This window comes from Panthera onca, chromosome C1 (genome assembly GCF_046562875.1).
Source record: "Panthera onca isolate mPanOnc1 chromosome C1, mPanOnc1 haplotype 2, whole genome shotgun sequence".
In the NCBI taxonomy this organism is placed as follows: domain Eukaryota; kingdom Metazoa; phylum Chordata; class Mammalia; order Carnivora; family Felidae; genus Panthera; species Panthera onca.
In genome coordinates this window covers 168,849,718-168,874,747 of record NC_138346.1, presented here as the reverse complement: position 1 = coordinate 168,874,747, position 25,030 = coordinate 168,849,718, and the positions used below count along the sequence as shown (strand labels likewise).

General features: G+C 40.3%; 1 protein-coding gene across 1 annotated transcript in view; it reads left to right on the top strand.

Annotated features, from left to right (window-relative positions):
* Positions 1-24,727, top strand: part of ROR1 (receptor tyrosine kinase like orphan receptor 1) — a 404,523-nt gene extending 379,796 nt beyond the window's left edge. The window contains exons 8-9 of the mRNA XM_060626612.3: positions 4,742-4,953; positions 20,152-24,727. Of these exons, the coding sequence (XP_060482595.3) occupies positions 4,742-4,953; positions 20,152-21,579 (1,640 nt within the window). The 3' untranslated portion in view covers positions 21,580-24,727. The remainder of the gene's footprint in view (positions 1-4,741; positions 4,954-20,151) is intronic.
* The last annotated feature ends 303 nt before the right edge of the window (positions 24,728-25,030 follow it).

The following is a 25,030-nucleotide window of genomic DNA, read 5'->3' as shown; positions in this document are numbered from 1 at the left end:
AAATGTTAACCGCTATATATGGCCAATCATAGTCTTTTTAAGAATTAATTTGAAAATATATAAGGCAATAGGTGATCTACTTAGTATTTTCATCATTAAATCAAGAGACCACCTAATGGTGGACCCAGCCTGCCAACTAAGGGCCTAGTTTCCCCTTTGCTCCTATGACTTACAGGCATGTGCTTAAATATCACTGGTGTGGGCTCCTATCTGCTACAGACCCACTTAGTTTCTAGTTTTCAACTAATAAATGGTAGCAATTCCTGTTTTTTTCTATGATTTTTATTTCTTTTCAGACAAGATTATAATTTAACTTGTTTATTTTATTTTACTTTATTTGGAATCCTAAGGTTCTATAAGACTTCTTCCCACCTTTGCCGTATTTAAGATCTAACAAATTTTTTTGTTTTAACTCAAAGTAATATCCCAGGTGATGTTTTACTTTATAAAAGTACTTCTTGAATAAGAAGTCATGTTTACCTTGTTTTAAGCCTCAGGATAAGAAAGGAGTATTTTCTCCATTATATTTAATTACTAATCAAAGTATTGAATATCTTTGTAAAAATAAAAATAGGAATGTCAGATGTGAACTCTGATACCAAATTGTTGATTTTTAAAAGGAAATTAATCATGTGATCCAGACTAAATAGTTGGTTTCAAAAATCTCAAGTATTTAACTTGATGTAACTAATATGTGCATTTAACTTTTAAACAGTTATTTCAAAGTATTAAAAATCTTCACCGTTCTAATTTTCAGCCAGTTTCCTTTGTAATGCACTGAAGGTGTCCATTACCCTGTAAAGTGAATAGTAAGAATAGTGTCCATTGTTCTAATGTGATCTGTTTAATAGTGTGATTCCCCACCAGATATTAGTCCTCATTAAAGGGAACCTTGGAATCTTAAGGAGAATAATGAAAAACAATTCCATATGGTATTTTAATTTTTATTAGTAATAGAATTTTGAAAGCATTAAAGCATCGAAGGGAGACAGCCTTGCATTCCAACCCAGACCCTACCACTTTCTAGCTTTGTCACATTATTTGTTCTTTCTTAGCCTTCTTTTACCTACATGTAAAATCGAGAACATCAAGTACCTGATTAAAGTAATGAATACAAATGATAGGCTGTTCAAAGAAGGTGAGCAAATGTTCATTTTCTAATTTTCCATGAGTAGGGTTAGTTGTTCTGTGGAAAGCTTTTATATAAAATTTTTTGAACCAGACTGACTCCCTTCTGGCCTAATGCAGAGAGAGGTGTGTGTGGGACAGTGAGTGTGCTGTATCACAGGTTTACAACAGGTCTAAATTTGTTTTCTGTCACTTCCGACATGGCCACATATTGTTCTGCTTGATTATTTCACTTGGCAAAAAGACACTGTGGGCTCGTTTGCATATCCTCAGTGTAATCAGAAGGAGCCAAGTTTGACTGTGTTTAAAGATCCGGCTTCTTGAAGTTTGTTCTCCTGCAGACCCACAGGGGGATTTGTCCCAGACCTCCCGTTTACAATCAAAGGCGTTCTGTGAATAATCTGATACAGAGTGAGTACAGAATAGAACTCCTTTGTTTGCTAGACAGGTGAGATCCCTACTTTCTCTTGTTGCTAAAAATCTGGGCCAGAAAAATGACTAGCATTACATGAGTACTAAATTAACCTCATTCCTTTTGTAATCATTACCCTTATAATGATTTCACTGAAAATCCAAGAATAACAAGAGGGATCCCCTCCACACACACACACACACACACACACACACACACACTGGGGTACTGAGAAATTTGAAAGTGTTTTTATAATGTTAATAGTCATAGCATCCAACAACTGTGTGGCAGTTTTCAGTTTTCTGCAGTTTTGTCATGAACATCATCTCTCACATGAAGCAAATAAGATTGGTAGAGCAAATTATCATTTCCCTTGAATAAATGAGGAGGTGAAGGTCAGAAAGTTTGTTTCCTGCTTAAGGTTATTTTGAATTTCCAGCCCAAAGTTTTTATCTCTGAATCCTTTTCTACTCTAAGGGTAAGGGATAAACATTGAGTGATTTAGTTTTAACAGGTACTAGAGTAATACTTTCTGTGTTACTTCATTTACTGTTCACAACAATTCTGTGAAATAGGTATTACTGGTCTCATTTTATAGATGAGTTCACGCAGAGAGGCTAAGTGCCTAATGAAAGTTACATAGATGACGACAAAGTCGGTCTTCAGAGGTTTCTGAATCTAAGACATACACTTCATTTATTCTGCCACACTGTCTCTAAAGTGTCTATAGATAGACAGATCTTAGATAGATAGACAATCTATTCTAGATCTATTATATTCCTGTTATAGAAGATCCATCTGCTATGCCCTGTGGTAAACACATTTCCATGTGATTTCTTTTTTTATGTTTATTTATTTTTGTGAGAGAGACAGAGAGACAGAGACAGAGAGAGAGCAAGCAGGGGAGGGGAAGAGAGAGGGCGGCAGAGGATCTGAAGCAGGCTCTGCACCGACAGCAGAGAGCCCAAAGCAGGGCTCGAATTCACAAACCGTGAGATCATGACCTGAGCAGAAGTCAGATGTTCAACTGACTGATCCACCCAGATGCCCCTCCATGTGATTTCTTTCTCTCTGTCCATCCACTCGCAGACATGCAGACACAATTGTTACGAAAGCGACTGAGACTGAGTTCCAAAGGCAAGAATGACTACAATGGTCTCCAGAGATGCCTGGCTTAAACGTTTACCTGCCACTGTATATAAAGTGAGGAGTGCAAAGGCAGCACATCTAGCAAAGCTTCTGTGTCATTCCCCACCTTTCAGACCTCCCTCCTCCTTCCTACCTCTGTGAAACAAGAGAAATCCTACCATAAGAAAATGGATGCCAGACAATAGCCATTGTCAAATTACTGGCAGTGTAGGGGACTTTCTAGAGTAGGAGGTATTACAGCAAGACCAACAGGGGAGGAGTCCTGGCTTTTGAGTTACTAGCCGCATGTCCTGGGGCAAGTCACTTAACCACTCTGTCCCTCCACTTCCTCACCTATAAAAATAGCCATAAGGATGGCACCTGCCTCATGGGATTGGTTGTGAGGATAAAATTAATGAGTTAATGAAAAGTACTTACAACGGTACCTGGCCCATAGCTAACATGATTTTGTGCTAGAGGACACTCAGTAAATATTAAGCTGCTATGTTTATTATTCTCGATAAGCATATTTTACTCCTCCCCAAATCCCTCTGAGGGTTAACCCACAGCACAGTGCCAACACCCAGGTTTTGGTGCCCCTCCCTAACTTCATGTATTGAGTCTGTTTATGTAGGGAGAAGGCAATGTGATTTAGTTACTGCTATATCTCACTGAATAATAGGTTCCCAAGGCAGGTGCATGCAAGCAAGAATGATGTATAGTCTATTCTCTTTTACATGTACTAGGGAAGGCCACTGTTTAAAGAGACTTTCTGGGTTTCTCGACCACTCTAGTCATACTTCCCTTGCAGCATTTCTAACAACATATTGTAATTACCTTTTCTCTGTTTTCCTTACCCAACCATGAGCTCCTTAAAGGCAAAGGACATATCGTATTTAATTTTATATCCCCAGTACCTAGAATAGTCCTTGGCAGTAGTAGCTTTTGTTTATTGACTTACTGAACAAGTGGGAAGATGAGTGAATGGATACATGGTTAATTCTATGTTAAGTAAATAATCATCTCTGAATTTTGTGTCAATCTGAATTTTCATACCTTGAATTTTTCTTAAAGCAAGATAGCCAATGAGGTTATTGGTGATCAGGGCATGCATTATGTAACCCCTCTAATTACTGCCCATAATTCTTGTGTTTGTTTGGTCAGTCAAATAATTTATTAACATATGCCCAAAGAATTTAAAGGTCAGACTCAAGTCCATTTTTAAGAAGTATGCTTCATGTCTTTCTATACATATTATATACTTTTCCTAGCAATGGCAGAGTAGATATATAAGATTTCAAAAATATACTTCACAGTGTTAGTACTCATAATTATTGCGTTCATATGAAATCATTTAAGAGGAATTCTTGGATTTCAAAAAAGCATCAGGTTATGCAGTGATGCTGTGCTTGAGGAAATTGTAGACACTTTCCAAAATAGATACTTCACTTTTGCAGATGAGTAGAAGTGAGGTCCAGACAGGACAATGATTTGCTCAAGGCCACACAGCTCATCAGAGACTGAGTCAGGTTCCCATGTTCTCAGGCCAGTGGCTTTGTGGACACTGGGACCAGGATTCTTAAGTGATGTTGATTCTGGAAGGTGCAGGAGTGGCCCTGTAAATCCAAACCAGCCAGGACAAGGGCAGATTTCTGGAACATCACATTGTGGTGGTTGATTCTGGGCTAACAGCCAATTGTAGAAGAGCCCTGTGACCCACATCAGTGCCCTTAGGTGTATCCAGTCCTTTCACATGACGTTTAACTTTTAACGTGTTAGAGAAATGCAGGTCTGCTGCTAAAGAGAGGCAAGATCAGAGGGAGACCCACACACGTGCAAAGGCCTCATAATGTCCCTCTGCAATTTTTAAACACTTGAACTTTAAACTTTTAAACTTCAATAAATTATGTTGAAGGTTTGATAGAAACAAATTGTAATAAGCAATGGTTCCTTTTTTCTCCAGTGAATTTGTGTGTATAGAAGAATAGGAGGTCATTTTAAACTACGCAATGTAATATTATACATGTTATTTGAACCAGAATGACTTTTGCTCTTTTCTATTTCTGTACCCAGATTCGAAGGGCTCCAAGGAGAAGAATAAAATGGAGATCTTGTACATACTGGTGCCAAGTGTTGCTATTCCTCTGGCCATTGCTTTTCTCTTCTTTTTTATCTGCGTCTGCCGCAATAACCAAAAGTCATCGTCACCGCCAGTCCAGAGGCAACCGAAACATGTCAGAGGTCAAAATGTGGAGATGTCAATGCTGAACGCATATAAACCCAAGGTAAAATCAGCAGTACAGAGCTGCATATATTCTATAGGCTTCAGGTTAAAGCAAAACTTATCACCCTCCCCAGCTTAGAAATCAAATGATCTACGATCAGAGTTGACAAGCTATAGAGTTCATTTTCAGCATAACTATCTATCTCTAACTGTATCCAAGGCAGCCAGAGCATTCTTTGGTCAGTGTGTGCACGTCAGTGTTGGGCCAGCCATGTGGCTGCCTTACCATCAAGTCTGGGCTAGAAAGAATCCTTAGGACATCATCTCTCCTAAGGATTCAGAATGTGAGCTATTTTTCAAAATTTCCAAGAAGGAAATACCATACTCTTCCAATGAAACTGAAACAGATGAACAGAGAAAAAAAAAAGCAAACAAACATGGTTTACTAACTTCACTATCAAAAAATCCTTTTATTGCACAGTAGTGTACGTAGACTATACACTTAAAACCGGTTAAGTTTTATGTGATGTGTCTTTTGCCACAACAACAAAACCTAAATCCTAACCCAGGAGTTAAGTTCGGTTAAATGCCTGACCTAAATCTGTTCCTCTTTGGTTGAAGTATATTTAAAGAGAAGTGTTGTCCTTCCTATAATCTTTGAATACTGTTTTATGATAGCCTACCTTAGCCTTCTCGTCTCTGTGATAAATCAATCCACTTCCTTTGTTTTTCCTCCTCATCTTTCAGCATGTGGGCTGCTCTAGGTCCTGGCAAGGAAGCCAGGGTCACCAGCCCTTACCTTAAATGGAGCGCACACACCACATCTTAAAGCTGAAACACAACAGAGGCTTTCTCTCCACAAAGCCAGAACCTCAATCCCAGCCCTCTCACCAAAAAGATTTCATTTAAATAACTTAGAAAACTTCCAAAAAGCCCGTCTTTTCTTCTTATCCCAACTCCATAGGACATTCATTCACTCATTCTACAAATATTTGTCTTCTCTGTGGGTTAGTGGCCATATTATTCATTTGGCTTTCATAAAGAGAAGATGCATCACTTTAATAAAATTTTAGGGGAAAAAATGTCTTCATGCTCAAATTAACTAATTCTTTTAACTTGTAAGTAGATGTAGCTGCATATTGGGACTGACACATAGCCCTCATCTGATTGTAGTCTGCTGTGCAGTGGATTTTTTTAATTTAAAAAGTCTTAAAATGTTTTTTTTTTCTATTGTAGTCCTATTTGTAGTCCTATAGAAACCTTGTTTCCTAAAGTTTTTGGATTTCTTAAATTTTAAAAATTCATTTTTAAGTATTCTGTCCCAAGCAAAACCATAGTTCTCTTAAGTGGGAATTTTTACCATTAAAAAAAAAAAAAATGAAGAAAACATGAAGACCACAGGGTTTACTAAGTGGCTTGGGGGACAGGTAAAGGTGGAGGTTCAACTGTTTGTGACATCCTAGCTGCCAGCTAGTCAGCTTACATACATTACAGCATGTGATATAATGTCATATTTAATCCTTACATGGTACTAGAAGAAAATAGAGGGGTAAGATTGATTGCATATTCGTGAAGTAATGCCTAGTTGACATTTTACATTTCCCATACTTCAAAGTTCCAGTGCAGTAGTCTTTATTCTGTGAGAGTCTTAGCCCATCATTTCTTTTTTTTTTTTTCTTTTTTAGTGTTTATTTATTTTTGAGAGAGCGCAAGTTGGGGAGGGGCAGAAAGAGAAGGGGACAGAGGATCTGAAGCAGGCTCTGTGCTGGCAGCAGAGAACCCGATGTGGGGCTTGAACTCTAGAACTGCAAGATCATGACCTGAGCTGAAGTCAGACACTCAACCGACTGAGCCACCCAGGCACCCCTCCCTGTCATTTCTGTTATTAAATGTTGAGAAACCTTAGAAATGCCAGAACTCTGGATGAGAGAGAGACCCGGATGGGGTTGGTCACTGTGCAAAAGCCACCATCCTGGAGGGGCAGGCTCCTCATTGCTATGGCAGGAACCATGGGAAGAGTCATTTCCATTTGGGAAAATTGTCAGTTTTGTAGGCCAGCCTCAATCTGCAACTCAGTTCCATTTTTAGCGAGGTTTGTTTTGCAAAGCATGACATCCAATAGGCATGATGGTTTGGATTTATGCAGTCTTTCAGATAAAGGTCTCAGAGAGCTTTCTGGCGTAAGTGGAGAAAGCTAATGTGGGTCGACTGATGCAAATTGATACAAATCAAGAACTATACCAGGAACTTTCATAGTCATCATCTTATTTAATCCTCACAATGATTCTGTAAGATAGGAGTTATTATTCATACTGTACAACCAGAGTAAGTGAGACTCATACAGATTAAGTAACTTGTCCAAAATCAAAGAGCTAGAAATTGGAAGAGATGAAATGTGAACATAGGATTTTTCATGACTAAATAAAGTCCTTGCTCTTGCCTGACCCCATAATAACTTTTTCACGGAACAAATCGTGCTGGGAAGGGAGAGTGGGAGGGGGTCAGGCAAACAACTAAATATGATTCCATTTGGTCAGTTTGGGCTGAACACTAACCACAGGCATCACCCTGGCTTGTGATAAATCCTTAAGAGGCTTGTGTAACAGCCTCACGTCTGAATGATATAGCTCCAGTCCTGCCAAAGGCATGTGAAATTTGGCCAGAGCAGTAATAGTCCTCTACCCTTTGTGGTTGTAGAGACAAATGTGAAATATACTGGGCCCGATTTTCCCAAAGACTTGGTGAAGTAAACATTGTTTTCATCATTTCTGAAGTGTCCCTTGCAAAATCTGCCAGTGCCAAGATTTCTCCAACCCAGGGCTTAAAATTCAGCCTTAAACGTCCCTCAAGTAATTCTGAACCACACTGGATGTAGGAATGGCTCAAGAATATTTGACTGGGTTGAGGAGGGGGAAAGGAGACAACAAAAACAAATGCTAGCTCTCTTTGTCTTACTCTCTTAAGAGATTTGGCTCCAATCAAATTTGAATTATTCTGTTGTTTGTTTTGGTTCTTACTGAGTGCCTTTCCTGGAAAAAGCACAAAGGACTTTGTAGACCTTAAAGAAAATTCCTAACTGTAAACAGTCAATCTCTAAAAGTGCTTTGAAAGGTCACTGACACATAAATAATACATGTACCTATAAAATCTAGAAGGAAAGAACACACATAATAAAAGAAAAGAAAAAAGGAAGGAAGGAAGGAAGGAAGGAAGGAAGGAAGGGAGAAAAAGAAAGAAAGAAGTCCTGAAAACAAACACCCTACCAGAGTAAAATCAAAAGGATATTTGGAGGCTGAGAGGTAAAAGAATGAAGCATGGAAACTGGTCTGCCCAAGCCTTATTCTTATTTCTCCTCCGTCAATTCAAAAGTCCGAGACTCCAGGGTTTTTATTGATCCAAATGAATATGGCCTTCGGGGTTTAAATGGTTTCCATCTTTCTCCACTTGCTGAGCTGCTAAACCCCTCCCCCCACCCCCACACACACTTTTGGATTAAGAAGAAGCTCCTCAGGGAGATTAGAAACCCATACCCTCCAGAGGGGACAACAGCAGTCAAGGACAAACTGGTTGACAGACCTGGCTTGAGTCTCTAGAGAGGCAGGTGAAGCAATTGGAAGTTAGACCTCAAGGAGGTTTGAGTTTCTTTCTGACCTGTGGGGAAAGCAAGCCAGTGGACCAGAGAGGCACCTCCACTCTGAGTTGTGCGCAGTCAGAAGATGGGGACGCCCCTATGGCTCCACCTGCAGTTGCCCCATGGCCCTGAGAAGTCACTTGGCCTGAGTGTCACTTTTCTCAGCAGTTCTGAGAATGAAATAGACCCTGTTCATATAAGTTACTGTCAGTTTGTTTTCTTTTTATTTTGGTAAGCAGATTTCAAGCCGTGCAGTTGGATAAGATAACCTGTCTTTTCCATCTTTAAAATTCCCTGATGAGTATTCTAGTGATGCATGAACTAAGTAGGATTTTTCTACATTGAATTACAAATTTTACAATGCAAGTGGGTGTTTTTTTAAAGTACTGTGGAAAATGAACCTTCTCCAAGAAGCCTGGGAAACCCTAATTTCCCTTCTCCTGGATTCTTTTCCTTTGCCTCTCCTTCCAACTCCCCAACTGTCACGTGTCTGAAAAACAGGGCATTGTCAGTAAGGGGAAAAAGCTGTGGAGCAGTCTCCTTGGGGAGTGAGGAAGGTGGCCCAGCCTCCCACTCAAGCACAGTGGCAGGGATTGGGGGGGGGGGGGGTTCTGTCTGTGAGACATGTGACTCACCTACGTGGGACTCTGGTGCATAGATGGGTCGAGAGATGGAGGAGTTTGAGAATAGAGGATAAGGAACAGTGGGTCGGGCTTGGGGGGGGCGGGGCACAGCCAAGGCCTGAATAGGCCTTGGGTCAGACTCCTGCAGCTCCTGGCTGGCTGGTATCAGGAACACTTGGGGAAAGCAAGATTTGCCTAGCTTTCTGAAGTTGGTGGCTCTATTTTCTTAGTTTACCCTCATCTCTTGCCAGCTTCTCTGTTTCTTCACTTCCAGGAAGTTCCTCTCTCCTTTTCCTTTCCAGCCAAAGTAGTTGCTGAATGTACTGACACTTGATTATATTCTCTGGGCCTGTCCCTTTTGCCAACAACATACTTCCATCTAGAAAGCCCTACTATGGCCTGGCTACCCCTTTTGAGCCCCTGACCTTACCCAGTGTCACCACACTTGGTGCTAAAATGTCCTCGAAAACTTTTTCACTCAGTCCTTAAAGCTTTTGTCTCCCCGGACATCTGATCTCATCATTCTATTGACAGGGCCCTCTACAGAATCACCAGTGATGTAATTCAACCCAATGGCCTTTTCCAAGTCTTTATCCTCTTTAATTTCCCTGAAGCATTGGACATTCTGAACCACCATCTTGAAATACTTTTTCTCTTGGCTTTCCTCCTATCCCCTCTGTTTCCTTCGCTGGTTCCTACAGTTCCTCTTTACTTCTCTCCCTCTTCCCCCTCCTCTCTCTCTCTCTCTCTCTCTCTCATGCTGATTTCATCCTCTGGCATTGCTTTAGTTCCCACTTGATATACATTCCCTAATCTAGAAGGACACATCTCAAGCTATAGAATCCTTGCTCCCAGCACCTAAGGATCCATAATCTCCAGGCCTAACATACCTTTACAGCCACATTTTTTTTTTTAGTCTATTTCCAGGAGGTAGTTTGTTATACTCCAAAGGGTAAGGACTGAGAGGAGAGAGATGATTACAAATCTGTGTTCCATTGATTACTGGCCATGAGATCTTAAGCAAATTCTCTGAACCTTTGTTTTCTCACTTGTAAAACAAGGATACAAATAGGGGTGCCTGGGTGGCTCAGTTGGTTAAGCGTCTGGTTAAAGATCTGACTCTTGATTTTGGCTCAGGTCATGGTCTCACAATTCATGAGTTCGAGCCCCATGTCTGGCTCTGTGCTGACAGTGCAGAGTCTACTTGGAATTCTGTCTCTCCCTCTCTCTCTGCCCTTCTCCCCCTACACCTCTCTCTAAAAATAAATAAATAAACTTTAAAACAAAGCAAAACAAAATTTAAAAAACACAAAGACACAAAGAGTACTTAGAGATTTTTCTTTTTCTTATTTGGAGGTTCTAGCCAGGGAGCACAGCTTCTTATATACCCTTGACCAAAGAACAGTCCTTCTCTATCGGGGAAGGTCATCTTCTTTGGCCAAGCAGGCAGCTTCAGGAGGGATGTTCATGGAGTGGTGAGGGAGGAAGGGGACACCCGCTAGGCAGTCCGATCAGTCAAATCAACCCTGGCGATCAATGGGGTGACAGATGTTGTAGGCAGATCACTCTCACATCCGATATTTTTGACAATTTGAGATAGTGTGTCTGGCACTTCACTGGAACCTGATTTCTAGAAGTTACTATTGTTTTGGTACAGTGATGATACAAACAGCCACAAATATTTCAGTCAACTACCAAATGCTGTGCACAGGATAATGTGGGTTGGGAGGAAGCTATAGGACCCAGCAGCCCACAGCATTAGCTGGGTGAGGAGACAGGCAGGGGAAGCACAGCAAAGATACTAGAGGTAGCTCTTTGGACAGTTCTGGTATTCCATTCCGATTGAGTTAGCATAAATCCCCTGCCCCACACACCCTGTTGACACCCTGGATAAAATCCGTCAGGGTGGAGAGGGTTTGATGGTTAGGGCTGGGAGGCTTCCAGTACAGAGCTTCAGCTTCAAGCTACATCTGTAGAAACTTTACTTGTGGGGAGGATGAGTATTAGAAGTGGATATATTATAAGTGGTATTGCCGATAAGCTAAAGTACATCACAGACATTATCTCAATGGAATCTCCATTATGACCTTATGAAGTAGGTGCTAATTTAAGCCTGATTTGGGAGTAAGAAAAGTGAGTCTTCATGCCACTATTAAGTGGCAGAGCCAAAATTTGAACCCAGGTCTGCCCAGGTCCAGAGCCCACGTTCTTCCCCATTTTACTTGACTGCCGTAACTTTCGGGTGGACCAAAACACACGAGCTCAAGTTATGAGCACTTGGTGGCTCAAGCTGACATTGAAATTACTGGCCTCTGTTCTGCCTGTTTCCAGGCAGGATAGAAGCTCTCCCACTGACATGGTCAAGTAGCCACCACAGAATCAACCCTGGTCACCACCAGACATTCAAAGTAACCATCAGAAAGTTACGTCGTACAGAAAAGAACTGCTTCTGAAGTTAAATCACTTCCAGAGAAGTGCAGCTGAACTCTGGGCCAATGTGGCAAACTGTTGGTTGAAACTCCCTCCAGAATTTGGTGGCACTTAGCTGGAAGGCACTTAGCTTGACTGTAGTCTTTGAGAATGTCCATAACCTCCCAAAATGAATGCCTGTGGCCTTTAAGTTTTTAAAACATAATCACTTCCATTTAGGAGTAGAGTCCATTCCTTTACAATTCGAACACTGCTTACCTCAGAACCAGGGAAATGCACAAGAATGGAAAATAGGCTTTGGAGTCAAGCAAGTTCTGTCAACAGTTAAGTCCAGATACTAAGAAATCTCTATTTTATATGTTCTCCAGGGCTCTTGTGCCCAGCTCAGGCAAAGGCTGCTGTGGAAAGGGTTTCTTCACTTGTCCCAGTCAACTAATGAGGACAACAGAGAATCAATAGGAGTAAGATCTAGATCAGAGACCGAGAGCAACTATACCTTGACATTCCAGTCTTCTACCAGTGCGCTTCATGCTTTTAAAATGGTGAAGCCCTTTAAGGATCAAAATGAAAATTGCCAGTTATTGCTGGAAGAATGCTCCAGGTTTGGAGCAGACGTAGTTGAATTTGCATCTTGGCATCACCACTTAATAGGTGTGCTTCTTAAGCAACCTCTTAATTTCTTGATCCATAAAATGGGAACATCACAGTATGAATCTCATGAGATAGTGATGAAGATGAAACAAGCTGATGCACGAAACACCTAGAGAAGTCACCGGGAAGACAGACTCTGCTGTCCAACATACAACCTACCAGCTGTGCAATCACTCTCTTTCTCATATTTTCCACCTGCAAAATGGGGGTAATAGGCAGAGTGACCAATTTCATGGGGTTGCTGTAAGGGTCAAAGGGGTTAATATGTACAAAGTACTTAACAGCCTAACATATAAGCACTCCAAAATCAGCTCTTAGGCCTTGTTATGGTCTCAGTGTCTGTCACAGGACACGTATTCAATCTATGGTAGCTATTGTTAAACTCAAGATTACAGACATCTACGACAAGAGCTGTGTCTTTACTCTTCATGCTTCTTGCATGGGTCCTCATATACTATTCTATATGTATACTCTTTGGCATATAGCATATACAGTATCAGTTGACTGACTGATAGAACCAGCTATGAAAAAAAGATCCCCCACCACAGGCTGCACATGAAAATAGAATAAACTGGTGACATAGCCCAAGCGATAGAGTGATTTAATTTCAAAGCCTTGAATCTCATTAAGATAGTAGCAGAATACAAATACAGGAAACACCAGTCAGTGGTCCTTATCTTTTCTTTAGCTGGCATTTCCAAGCATCTGCTGAAACAAAGTATTAGTTTTTCTGGCTCCTATAAGTCAAAATTGGTCAACCAGGTTCTTCAGACACATTGTGGTCATTCATCATGCAAGGAGTAGAGATCCAGACTGCTAGTGATTGTCTGACCCAGAAAGCCATATTCCGCTGGTTCTTGAAGTGAAGCCTTCAGTTCAGGAGCATCCTCATCACCTGAACGTGTCAGAAATGCAGGACCTCAGACCTACAGAATCAGAAACTCTGGAAGTGGGGCCCAGCAATCTGTGTTTTAACAAGCCTTCCAGGGGCTTCCAATGCCTGCTCTGAATTAGACTATGCTGATATAGTCTATATCAGAGATGATATTAGAGAGCAAGCCAGTCCCCCAAGGAATATAGATCTCACGGAGAACTTTGCTTTAAAAAAAAAAAAAGGACCTGCTAATGTCCTCTTACCCCAAATCCCCCTCTAATTTTAATGAGGCTGAGGAAAAATGCCACTGTATTCAAGCCATTGTAGCTCATCTCCTCAAGATACTTGGGTCTGGCTAGAATCAGCAAATGTATAGCAAATGAGATTTGTAAAAGGGCGTGGGAAAGGAACCACTACAAGGAAGGCAGGGACTACAGGGGATGGTTTGAGTCAATTGTATGAATACAACTTCAGTTCTTTTTTAGTATCTGCCGTTGGAGCCACCTTCCTGTCCTGGAGAACCACTCTGGGTTCTGTTTCCCTCCCCCTCATGTCACTCAGCTTTTTATCTGTGTCCAGCTTCAAGTTGGGCTCAAAAGTAAAGCATTCATACCCTGTTCAGGTTAGAAGCCCAAAGTCACAAATCCGTGGATCCCTGCTGCACGCAAATGTTGGCCATCACGAAATCCTCCCCTCTCCCTACAGCCATCACTTATGTAGAGTGGGCAGGAAATGGCAGGTTAGTCATAAGCTTTGTCACCCAGAGGAATCATTTGAAATGTATTATCACCTAAGGTGTAACTTCTCAAAGGTGGAAAGAGATAAAGTCATTGAGTCTGTCCTCCTTATCCATCTACCACCTATATAATTACAATGTAAAAAAAAAAAAAAAAAACAAAAAAAACCCTACTCCTGGTTCATTGTTTTCATATCCAAAGGTAATAGATCTAAAAGCATCACATGTCCCCACTTAGGATTTGTCACTCGGGTGAAGCAAGCCACCAACATCAGCCTGGCCTCCATCGGCTGGTTAGACAGGACCACAAGAGTCACATCTGACTCACATCTAAATGACTGTCATCTAAAATGTTCTCCCTTCTTTTTCCTCCTGCGAAGAGCTCATTCAAACCCTAATAGAGTTGCTCTTCAAAAATTTCTAAGGAAAGAAGCAGATTCGGATTTTAGAATAACAAATCAACTTCTACATCAACTTTGATTTTTCCTCTTCCTCTCCCCCCACCCCATATTATAGAATTTTTAAAACCTCAGTGAGGCAGATGTGTGTTTACTTTGAGAAGCAAAAATGTTAACATTTAAACTGAAAGCCTGTTTCAGTTTTAAGGTACTTAATTGCCTTACAGCATATAATAAACTGAGCCCATCTTGTCATTCAACTAATGGAAGGAGTGATAAAGAGATAGGAGCCCAGGACCCTATTCATTTCAGTTTTCCTTTGTACTTAGTTTACTTTGGCACTGTGCCTTATGTGTATTTTACACTTCTTTACATTTTGTACATCCCTGTATGACAAATACTTGTCAAACAAAAACTAAACAGATTTATAACCCCTTAACTTGAAATGAGCCAAAATTGAGCTGCCAAAACTTTATGACTTCATTTTCTTTCATAGTTTTCCACGACATTGGGTTCAAACAGACAAACCCCACTTGAGGTCAAGCAGAGGTCATTTCACTTTCATTACTAAAATATAATTTACAATATGCCAGACCTAAACAAGTTTAGCCTAAAGGGTTTGTATAATGTAAACCATCTGTTCCTCAACAATACAGCTAATTTCCTGCCGTCACTGCAGGGTCTACTGACTGCTTCTTTAAGAGTTTTTATGATTTTTTAACTAGTTCAGGATTTATGTAAAATTTGAAAATGAGTCTATAGTTAAGACACATTTGTACCAAGTAACCTGAGCATTTTAAAAATGCAAATCACTGTGTAAATTGTTCCCCTGAAACTAAGCTCTGAGCAGTTTTTCTGGTAACTTCTAGGCCGGCTGCCGCACAGGTGTTCCCAAGAAAGGTTTTGTGAAATCTGCCATTTTAGTTGCTTTCTGTGCTTCTTTCCAAAGGGAATCCCCAAATTTGGTTATGACAAGCCCTGGTGAACTGTTCCTTCCTTCTATAGGCTAGAGAGGAGCTGGGACTCTGTGCCATATGGCCCACCGGGTATGGGTGGGATCTGAGAAGACACACTTGGGGTCAAAATGTGCTCTCGTGTGTCTTAACAGGGGAAAAGAACAATTAGAAGTTCATAGAGCGACCGCACACTGAAGGCTGACCTCACAGCCCTGTGAGGTGTCAGGCCCCAGGCTAAGCCTCCAGAGGCCTTCTGTGTCAAACTGGGATTGCCCGCCAACAGGCTTCTCTGATTTCAGACAGAAATGGTGTGGCCCAAAACAGAAGGGCTTGCAGTACAAGTGTGGTTCTTTTGGCTCTTCTGAAAATTCTTGATGCTTTTCAAGCCTCTTTCTCCATGTGCAAAATGGTAAGAGTAAGAGTTCTTTTTCCAAAGGCAAATAGCAGAGAACTAATTTGCTTACCTCAGTGCAGGGGAACGCAGCCCGTCTTAGCTGTGAAGCCCCAGGGGCTATGTGTCAGGCCGATGCCAAGGTCCTGTCCACCCGTCTTCTCCTCCAGACCCCAGAATCCTGGCCAGCTTGTTTCCTTGTCCCATCTGCCACCATCTACTCTTCCACGTGGGTTCTTGCTCCCTCCACCCATATGCATCTCCCAGAATCCTAGAGGAGCAGGCCACATGTCACTCAAATTGTACCCACCTTCGGGCTCCAAAACAAATTCTCTGTTTTGAGATTGAAGATTTTTAAGATTTTAAGGTGTTTTTTTGTTTTTACTAATAACTACACGCAAACAGGAAAAGATTAATAGGAGGAAATGTAATGCATTTTTTATTTATTTTAGTGTTTATTAATTTTGAGAGAAAGAGAGAGAGCATGTGAGCAGGGGAGAGGGGCAGAGAGAGAGGGAGAAAGAATCCCAAGCAGGCTCCACACTCAGTCTGGAGCACAATGCAAGGCTTGATCTCACAACCTGAGATCATGACCTGAGCTGAAATCAAGAGTTGGATGCTCACCTGATTGAGCCATCCGGGTGCCCCAAATGCATTATGAAAAGAACAACAGGGATGCCTGGGTGGCTCAGTCGGTTAAGCGTCTGACTTTGGCTTAGGTCATGATCTCACAGTTCGTGGTTTGAGTGCTGCACTGGGCTCTGTGCTGACAGCTCAGACCCTGGAGCCTGCTTTGGATTCTATGTCTCCCTCTCTCTCTCTGCCCCTCCTGCACTGGTGCTATGTCTCTCTGTCTCTCAAGAGTGAATAAATGTAAATAAATAAATATATAAATAAATAAATAAATAAATAAATACCACAACATAAAGGGAAATATAGAACACTGGCTAGAAATACTTAAGGCTATAAATGGATATAAGTCATTTGCATTTACCTCACTTACTGGATTTCTTCCACAATAAGTATAATAAGATTGATTTAAGATTACTTACTAGGTGGAAATTACTTTCATACCTTGTTGCATTTAATCCCTACTGTAACTATGGAAATTGCATATCATTTCATGGATATGGAAATAGAGGTTCAGAAAAGTTCAGAAACTCGCTCAACGTCAACCACCTAAGATATAGGACCTACCCCCACAGGATTATTGTCGTAAATGAGTTAATATTTGTTAAGTGCTTAGGACAGTATCTAGCATTTAGTAAATGTTACACAAGTATTAACTAATATTAATAGAAAGCAACATGTCCAAGATGCAAATTCAGATTGGTATGATTCCAAAGGCCACACAGTTTGAATATACTGCACTTCCTATGGGTTAGTTCCAGCAGAGGCAGGAAAAGAGAGTAGTCCTAATACCTAATACTCCTTGAGTTTAGTTATGAATTCCCATTTTCCCTCAAAAATTTTTATTGCTCAGTCCCATACCCTTCTCTCTTACCAAAGCCTGGAGATCCTGTTTAGGTCCAAAAGTAATGCCTACTATGCCATTCAGGGGACCTTCGCATAAATTGGACTCAATTAGAGCATTAGGAAAAATTGTGATAGAAATCCCAACATCATGCAGGAGAAATTTACCTTGGGTTGGTCTTCCCACAAAAGCAAAATCATCTCAGGGGAGTCTGGGTGGCTCAGTCCATTGAGCATCTGACTCTTGATTTTGGCTGAGTCCCAGAGTTGTGGGATAGAGCCCCGCATCAGGCTCCACACCGAGCATGGAGCCTGCTTAAGATTCTCCCTCTCTCTCACTCTCTCTCTCTCTCTCTCTGTCTACCCTTCTCCTCCACTTGCACTCTCTCTCTCTAAAATAAATGTATGTAAGCCAATTTGACAATAAATTATATTAAAAATAATAAAAGAAAATAAAATAAATGAAATGAAAATTTTTTTAAAAAAGCAAATCAGAGTTTCTCAGTAAATATGCAAATAAACATGAATATATTCATTCTTTTTCACCTCTTTCACAAAAGCAGCATGCAGCATTAACTATTCTTTTGCTTTTTATTTATTTTTGATTTTTTTAATGTTTATTTTTGAGGGGGGGGTGGTGAGGAGCAGAGAGAGAGGGAGACACAGAATCCAAAGCAGGCTCCAGGCTCTGAGCTGTCAGCACAGAGCCTGACATGGGGCTCAATCCTATGAACCATGAGATCATGACCTGAGCTGAAGTCTGACACTTAACCGACTGAGCCACCCAGGTGCCCCGCTTTTTATTTTTGACTTAGCAATAAGATTTGGAGATCTTTCCATATCAGCACATAGAAAATGTGCTCATTCTTAAATTATGTAATATTCTATTATTGCCTTTGCCATAATTAATATAACCAGTCTCCTCTAGGTAGACATTGAGGCTGTTTCTAATCCTTTGTTCCTGCAATACTATAATGAATAGGACTGGATCAATAAGTAAGTTTTAATTTACTGCATGTTTAAAGCAATGTGGTACCATTACTTTAAGCAGAAGTAACTTTCCTGTAAGACATTTCCAAATACAAACCCCTTGAGATCTGCTTTAATGAATAAATGAGACATATTTATAATAGGAAATATTATTTGCATGGGCAAATTAATGTTTCAAAATTCTCAATTTTATTTCATCCTCTTAAGTGAGTATTTTCCTATATGTTTATTTATACTTATATAATTAGGTTAATGGGCATTTTGCCCTGGAAAATCAGCCTTGAACAGAGCTAATCATCATGAATTTTAAATTAATACAATTTGGATTAGAGAAATATTTTTACTTCGTTTTCTAAACTGTTGTTTTAAACTCTGCACAGAGAGCTCTGAATTCCATATGTATTTGCCACATTGCCACCTTTAATTGGAATACTCAGAGAAATCATCTTTTTCTAAAATATTTGAAGTGCAGAGATTATTTTTAAAATCAGTTTATGTATTGGGGCGCCTGGGTGGCTCAGTTGGTTAAGAGTCCAACTTCGGCTCAGGTCATGATCTCGCGGTTTGTGAGTTTGAGCCCCGTGTCAGGCTCTGTGCTGACAGCTCAGAGAGCCTGTTTCAGATTCTGCATCTCCCTCTCTCTCTCTGACCCTCCCCCATTCTTGCTGTGTCTCTCTCTGCCTCAAAAATAAATAAACATTAAAAAAAATTTTTTTTAATCAGTTTATGTACAAATGCATTCCTTTTATGATCTTTTTCTTAATAAATTCATCTCAAAGTCAGGCTAGATTTGAGGTGAATTTCAAATATTACAGCCATGATCAAATGTCACAATTTAGTATTTTCATTGTGAGCTAGATCCTTTTTCCTGTCTGTCTTAAGGTCAGTTAGTAAACAACCCACTTGTGAAGCTGTAAGGTTATCAATTGGTATGAAGGGCAAATGCCTCCCTTCAAGGAAATGAAATGTGATTGAGAGGACAAAATATTCATAAAAAGAACAGCAACAGCAAGGTAATAACTAAAAGTTAAATAGCCCTTATCGTGTGCCAGGCATCATGTTGAGTACTTTAAAAATGTTAATCTATTAGAAATTCATAGGAACCCTCTAAGTGCAATTATTATCAATTATTATCATCCCATTTTACAGATGAAGGAATTGAGGTAGAGGATGATTAAATACTGTACCTAGCGTCACACAGCTGGTAAGTGGAAAAGGCAGGATTCAAACTCTAATTGTCTGACTGTGGAGGCCATGCATGTAACCAGCCCCCACACTGCCTCTTGCATGTGGTGGCCTTCAGACACTGAAGCAAAAGGAAGCCAGAGGAGGCAAAGATCATAGTGGTCACGAAGAGTTTCAGAAGGAAAACTCTGATGAGCAGAGAGGAGTGGATTCCAAAGCTCCCTACCTCTACTGGGAGCGCTCAGGAGGATAGCCTTTCATTGTGGTTTCTATGGCTTTTCCCACAATAAATATCCTAAGACTAAGAAAGCATTGCAGGAACAGAGGTATTAGGCAAGAATGGCCATGGTGTTTAAGGGTGGTCACTGAGCAGACCTATTTAAATAATGTGATGCTATCATATAGAGAAGTAGCAAGGGTAGGTGGGTTAGGACCAGATCACACACACTGTATGTCCCAGGCTAAGAATTAAGGCTGTATTCTCTCCAGCGGCGCCTCTCACACTGTAATGTTCAATGAAATCACCTGGGATCTTCTTATTAAATGCACATTCTGATCCAGCAGGTCTGAGGTGGGCCCAAGAGCCCTCACTTGTAATAAGCTTGAGAGATGCTGATGTTACTGGTCCCAGAACCACACTTTGAGTAGCAAGACGGTAGGCTCCAGCAGGAAATTGCCATTGGAGCAGGGGATGTAGATGGAGTGGGGGGGGGGGGGGGGGTGGAGTGGAATGATAGACAGTTACCTGTGGCACCTCCTCTAAGTTGTGGCCAGCAATTTTAAAGACTTATAGACCTACGGTGGTGTTTTATTTGGTCTGATTTCTAGAACTTTTCTCTATATGCCCCACCCCTCCTCTCAGATGCCACGATGTCTTGCCTTAAGTGTTTTCAACTACACTTTTCCTTTCTTTCTATACAGAGCAAGGCTAAAGAGCTGCCACTCTCTGCTGTACGTTTTATGGAAGAATTGGGGGAATGTGCCTTTGGAAAGATCTATAAGGGCCATCTCTATCTCCCAGGCATGGACCATGCTCAATTGGTTGCTATAAAGACCTTGAAAGACTATAACAACCCCCAGCAATGGACAGAATTTCAACAGGAAGCCTCCCTGATGGCCGAACTACACCACCCCAATATCGTCTGCCTTCTGGGTGCTGTCACTCAGGAACAGCCTGTGTGTATGCTTTTTGAGTATATGAATCAGGGGGATCTCCATGAGTTCCTTATCATGCGCTCCCCACATTCTGATGTTGGCTGTAGCAGTGACGAAGACGGGACCGTAAAATCCAGCCTGGATCATGGAGATTTTCTGCACATAGCAATTCAGATTGCAGCCGGCATGGAGTACCTGTCTAGTCACTTCTTTGTCCATAAGGACCTTGCAGCTCGCAATATTTTAATCGGAGAGCAACTTCATGTAAAGATTTCAGACCTTGGGCTTTCCAGAGAAATCTACTCTGCCGATTACTACAGGGTGCAGAGTAAGTCTTTGCTGCCCATTCGCTGGATGCCCCCTGAAGCCATCATGTATGGCAAATTCTCTTCTGATTCAGATATCTGGTCCTTCGGGGTTGTCTTGTGGGAGATCTTCAGTTTTGGACTGCAACCGTATTATGGATTTAGTAACCAGGAAGTGATCGAAATGGTAAGGAAACGACAGCTGTTGCCATGCTCCGAAGACTGCCCGCCCAGAATGTACAGCCTCATGACAGAGTGCTGGAATGAGATTCCTTCCAGGAGACCAAGATTTAAAGATATCCATGTCCGGCTTCGGTCCTGGGAGGGACTCTCAAGTCACACCAGCTCCACTACTCCTTCGGGGGGAAATGCTACCACGCAGACAACCTCCCTTAGCGCCAGCCCAGTGAGTAATCTCAGTAACCCCAGATATCCCAATTATATGTTCCCGAGCCAGGGTATTACACCACAGGGCCAGATTGCTGGTTTCATTGGCCCACCAATACCTCAGAACCAGCGATTTATCCCCATCAATGGATACCCAATACCTCCTGGCTATGCGGCATTTCCAGCTGCCCACTACCAACCGACAGGCCCTCCCAGAGTGATTCAGCATTGCCCGCCTCCCAAGAGTCGGTCCCCGAGCAGTGCCAGTGGGTCGACTAGCACTGGTCATGTGACCAGCTTGCCCTCTTCAGGATCTAATCAGGAAGCAAACATTCCCTTACTACCACACATGTCGATTCCAAATCATCCCAGTGGAATGGGTATCACCGTTTTTGGCAACAAGTCTCAAAAACCCTACAAAATAGACTCAAAGCAACCGTCTTTGCTAGGAGACTCCAATATTCACGGACACACCGAATCTATGATTTCTGCAGAACTGTAAAATGCATGACTTTTGTAAATGTGGTATACAGGAAAAACTAGAAAGCCGTAGAAAAGATTTAAATTCAAATGTTTTTATTAAAGTAAGGTTCTCACTTAGCAGACATTGCAACAAGTATCTTCTGTGAAGTTTAACTGTGTCTTACCAAGCAGGGCAGACAACCAGCCAGAAAAAGAAAACATTGTGGGATTAACACTCCATCATGTACACGACATGGCATTGGGATTGGTACATCTGGTTTCATGTACTAAAAACTGCAAACCAGTGAAGAAGAAAAGAATCTCGTGATTAAATATCAAACCAAAAAGGAAAGTCAAATGGTGCTTTGTGTATTTGCCTCCGTTCGCCATGACTGGTCTCTCCCCAAAATGTATATACCGTAGCATTTGTCTACCTGCTGTCTTATCTTCAGGACAAATGTTCAGGAATTGTGTTGATTCAATTTAGACTCTATGCATTCTTGTATGAAAATGATGTTCAGAATCAATGAGGAAACTGTAGGCAAAATTTGAAATCCCAGATGGAAACGAGCCATAAGACAAGTGTAAGATCCCCTGAGGCCATCTATACAGTGGGGCTTCTTTGGGAAGGTACAGAATGTGCCTCTTTGTGAATCTCCTCTGCTGATCACGAAGGCCTTTTCCACATTATCGTTTTCCACAGTGTGTTTACACGAGCCCTTGAAATAATATAGGGCATCAGACCATAAGAAGGCTAGACGTGGATGCTGGAATTGATTGTTGGTTGATAGTTCACTCCATTGCATTAGAAATGAGGAACCAAAGGAAGCACAGTCAGGAAAATGGTCCCTCGGCCTAGATCAGCACCCCTGGGAGAGGAACAAGGTTTCCCATGGGGCAGCCTCACAGGAGCTTCCCTGGAACAATAGGATTGAAGAATAGAGGTATGGCTGCAGACCAGCACATTAGTGCTTACAACCTCCTGAATATGAATCTTCCTAGGTGTAGGGGGCCCACCATCAATGGACTCTGGGGAAGTAGGAAACTCTATGACACCAATACCTAGTTAAAGTTTCTCTCACCTTTTTTTTTTCTGATCTGGAAATGTTCATAGATTTTATTCCAGCACCAGGAGTTACGACCATTTATTCATAGCATTAGTTGGAATCCAAAGACTATGAATTCTATTTTGTAAAACATTACAGTATTTTTTTTAAACACAGGTACTGAATTCTCATTTCAAAGATAACCATGAATTGAAATTTTGAAGCTGGTGAATAGAAGAAACATAATCATTTTTGCCTTAGGAGGGAGGCATCAAATGTGCATTTCATGCCACTTACCTACTAGCCATCTTTTGCCAAGTTTAGAATTCTTATGGGTTTCAAGTTCTATATAGAAAGGAATGTTATGTTAGATTTTTCTCTTGTTAAAAAATAACTCCTTTATTCTAAGAACAATGTCTCAAGGTCTCATTTTTTTAATCATTACTATTTTACAACTAAAGAGACTTACAAAGAGACTTTACAGGATATAAAATAATTCCTGGAAATGATATCTGATGAGGAGAATGTAAAGCACATTGATGTTTCAATTTTGTAAAAAGAAAAAAAATGCAATTAGGATGAGAAATCAAGGAAATCTGTGTACCAAATGTGTTGCAATTTTCCCAAACACTGAATCTTCAAACAATGAACATGGACTTATCGGTACTGTGAACTCAAAGAATTGGCTATATCCAGTTTTGTTGAAAGATAAATTAAGAAATATTTTTGTGGCATAAGTAAGCTGGTTCAAGAGCTACATTTCTTAACTTTAGGTAGAGGAGAATATTTGGATCCTTTTGTTGCTATGCAACTGTTTAATGATGAAGATTCAAACCACAATTTTGTATATCATACGACAATCAATTGTTTTCCAAGGATATTTATTATTTTAAGTAAACATGATTTCAGTGAATCTGAGTTTTTCTAGGAGTCCCTTAAAGGGAAATTAGCATTCCGTGAGCCAGTAAAATACGTACTCTGGAAAAACATTACTATGGTAAAAAGTAAATTCAAGTTAGTTTTTTATAAAGAACTATAACATTTATTTTAAACTTTTTATAATTACTGAAGTCATTAAGGTGAGCAAACCAAATTTCAAAACCACTTGTAATAATGTATTTTGTGATAGCACTGTGATACTACATAACACAGTCCCTTTTGTATTAAAATGGTATTTTTTTCACAAACTGAAAAATGTCCGCTTTGTTGACAATGTTTTGTAAGATGACTTTATTTTCAGATCTTTTTCTTTTTTTTTCCTTATTTTTTTCGTTTTTTTTTTTTTTTTTGCACAAAACTATGTTTATGGTTTGTATCACAGAAGTGAAAATATATCTCTGCATTTTTATATCCGGTCTGTTTCTTTGTTTCCTTTGTTTGTTTCTTTTTAACTCGATATAGATTTCCTTCAAATATATCATGGCGATATTCAGATATCTTGCCCTCCCATATCTTTTCTTATTTTCACTGCATGCATTTAATCACTGTATTACTTAATGTTTGATCTGTTATTATGGGCATTTCAAGTAGACAAGCATGGATGTAATGACAAAAAGGCTATTTTATATTGAGGATTTGTGCATTTGTATTTCACACACCAGCGATGATATTAAACACTGATTACTTTATGCTGCTGTTTATTAAAAATGTTTACCATATAATATTATTTCCTGAATATTGCTATCCTGGAGGTATTTGGGGATTTTAATATTATTTCTCTAATTATTGACATTTCATAGAAAAAGGAATCATAATTCTTATTTACTATAATTCCTATTTCATTGAAATGATTTTTTTTTTTTTAAGTAGGCTTTTAAAATAGATTTGGGCATTCTTTTGCCACTGACCACAGGTGGAAGGGAAAAGATCCCAATGATTTCATGACCATCTACTATCCAACTATATATGGCAAGCTTTTAGTTTTTAAAATCAAAATAATATATTGAATAATTACTTTACAACCAAATGGAATGTAAAAATTGGTTTTCAAAGTTGCATCCTTTTCTGCCTTGTTTCCGTGTGAACTTAGACATCAAAAATCATGTCTTCAAACTCTGAAGAAGAAAAAGCTGTGTACATCTTATCATGTTCAACTTAGATTCCAATCATACTGATAAAATAAAAAGAAATGTGGCCATTTAATTGTCACAGCTTATCTTTATGACCTTCTTTGCCCAAAAGAAAGAGTTCCCCATCTGGCAATTAATACACACTGTCAAAGAAAATGAGTATCATTATGAAAGTTCAAAGAACTTGTCCATTCTGCTCTTTAATACAGAAGGGAATACAATAAAACCTTCAGGGCCTTATCCATCTGTTTTAGGTACAGTTCTTGTCACCACCTCAGCGATCAAACTCAATAAAGCAGTCACCTCTCATGGCAGTGAGATGGATGTCAGGTTGGGTTTCTCCCTCTCATGTGAATTCTTCAGTCTGCCCTTCACT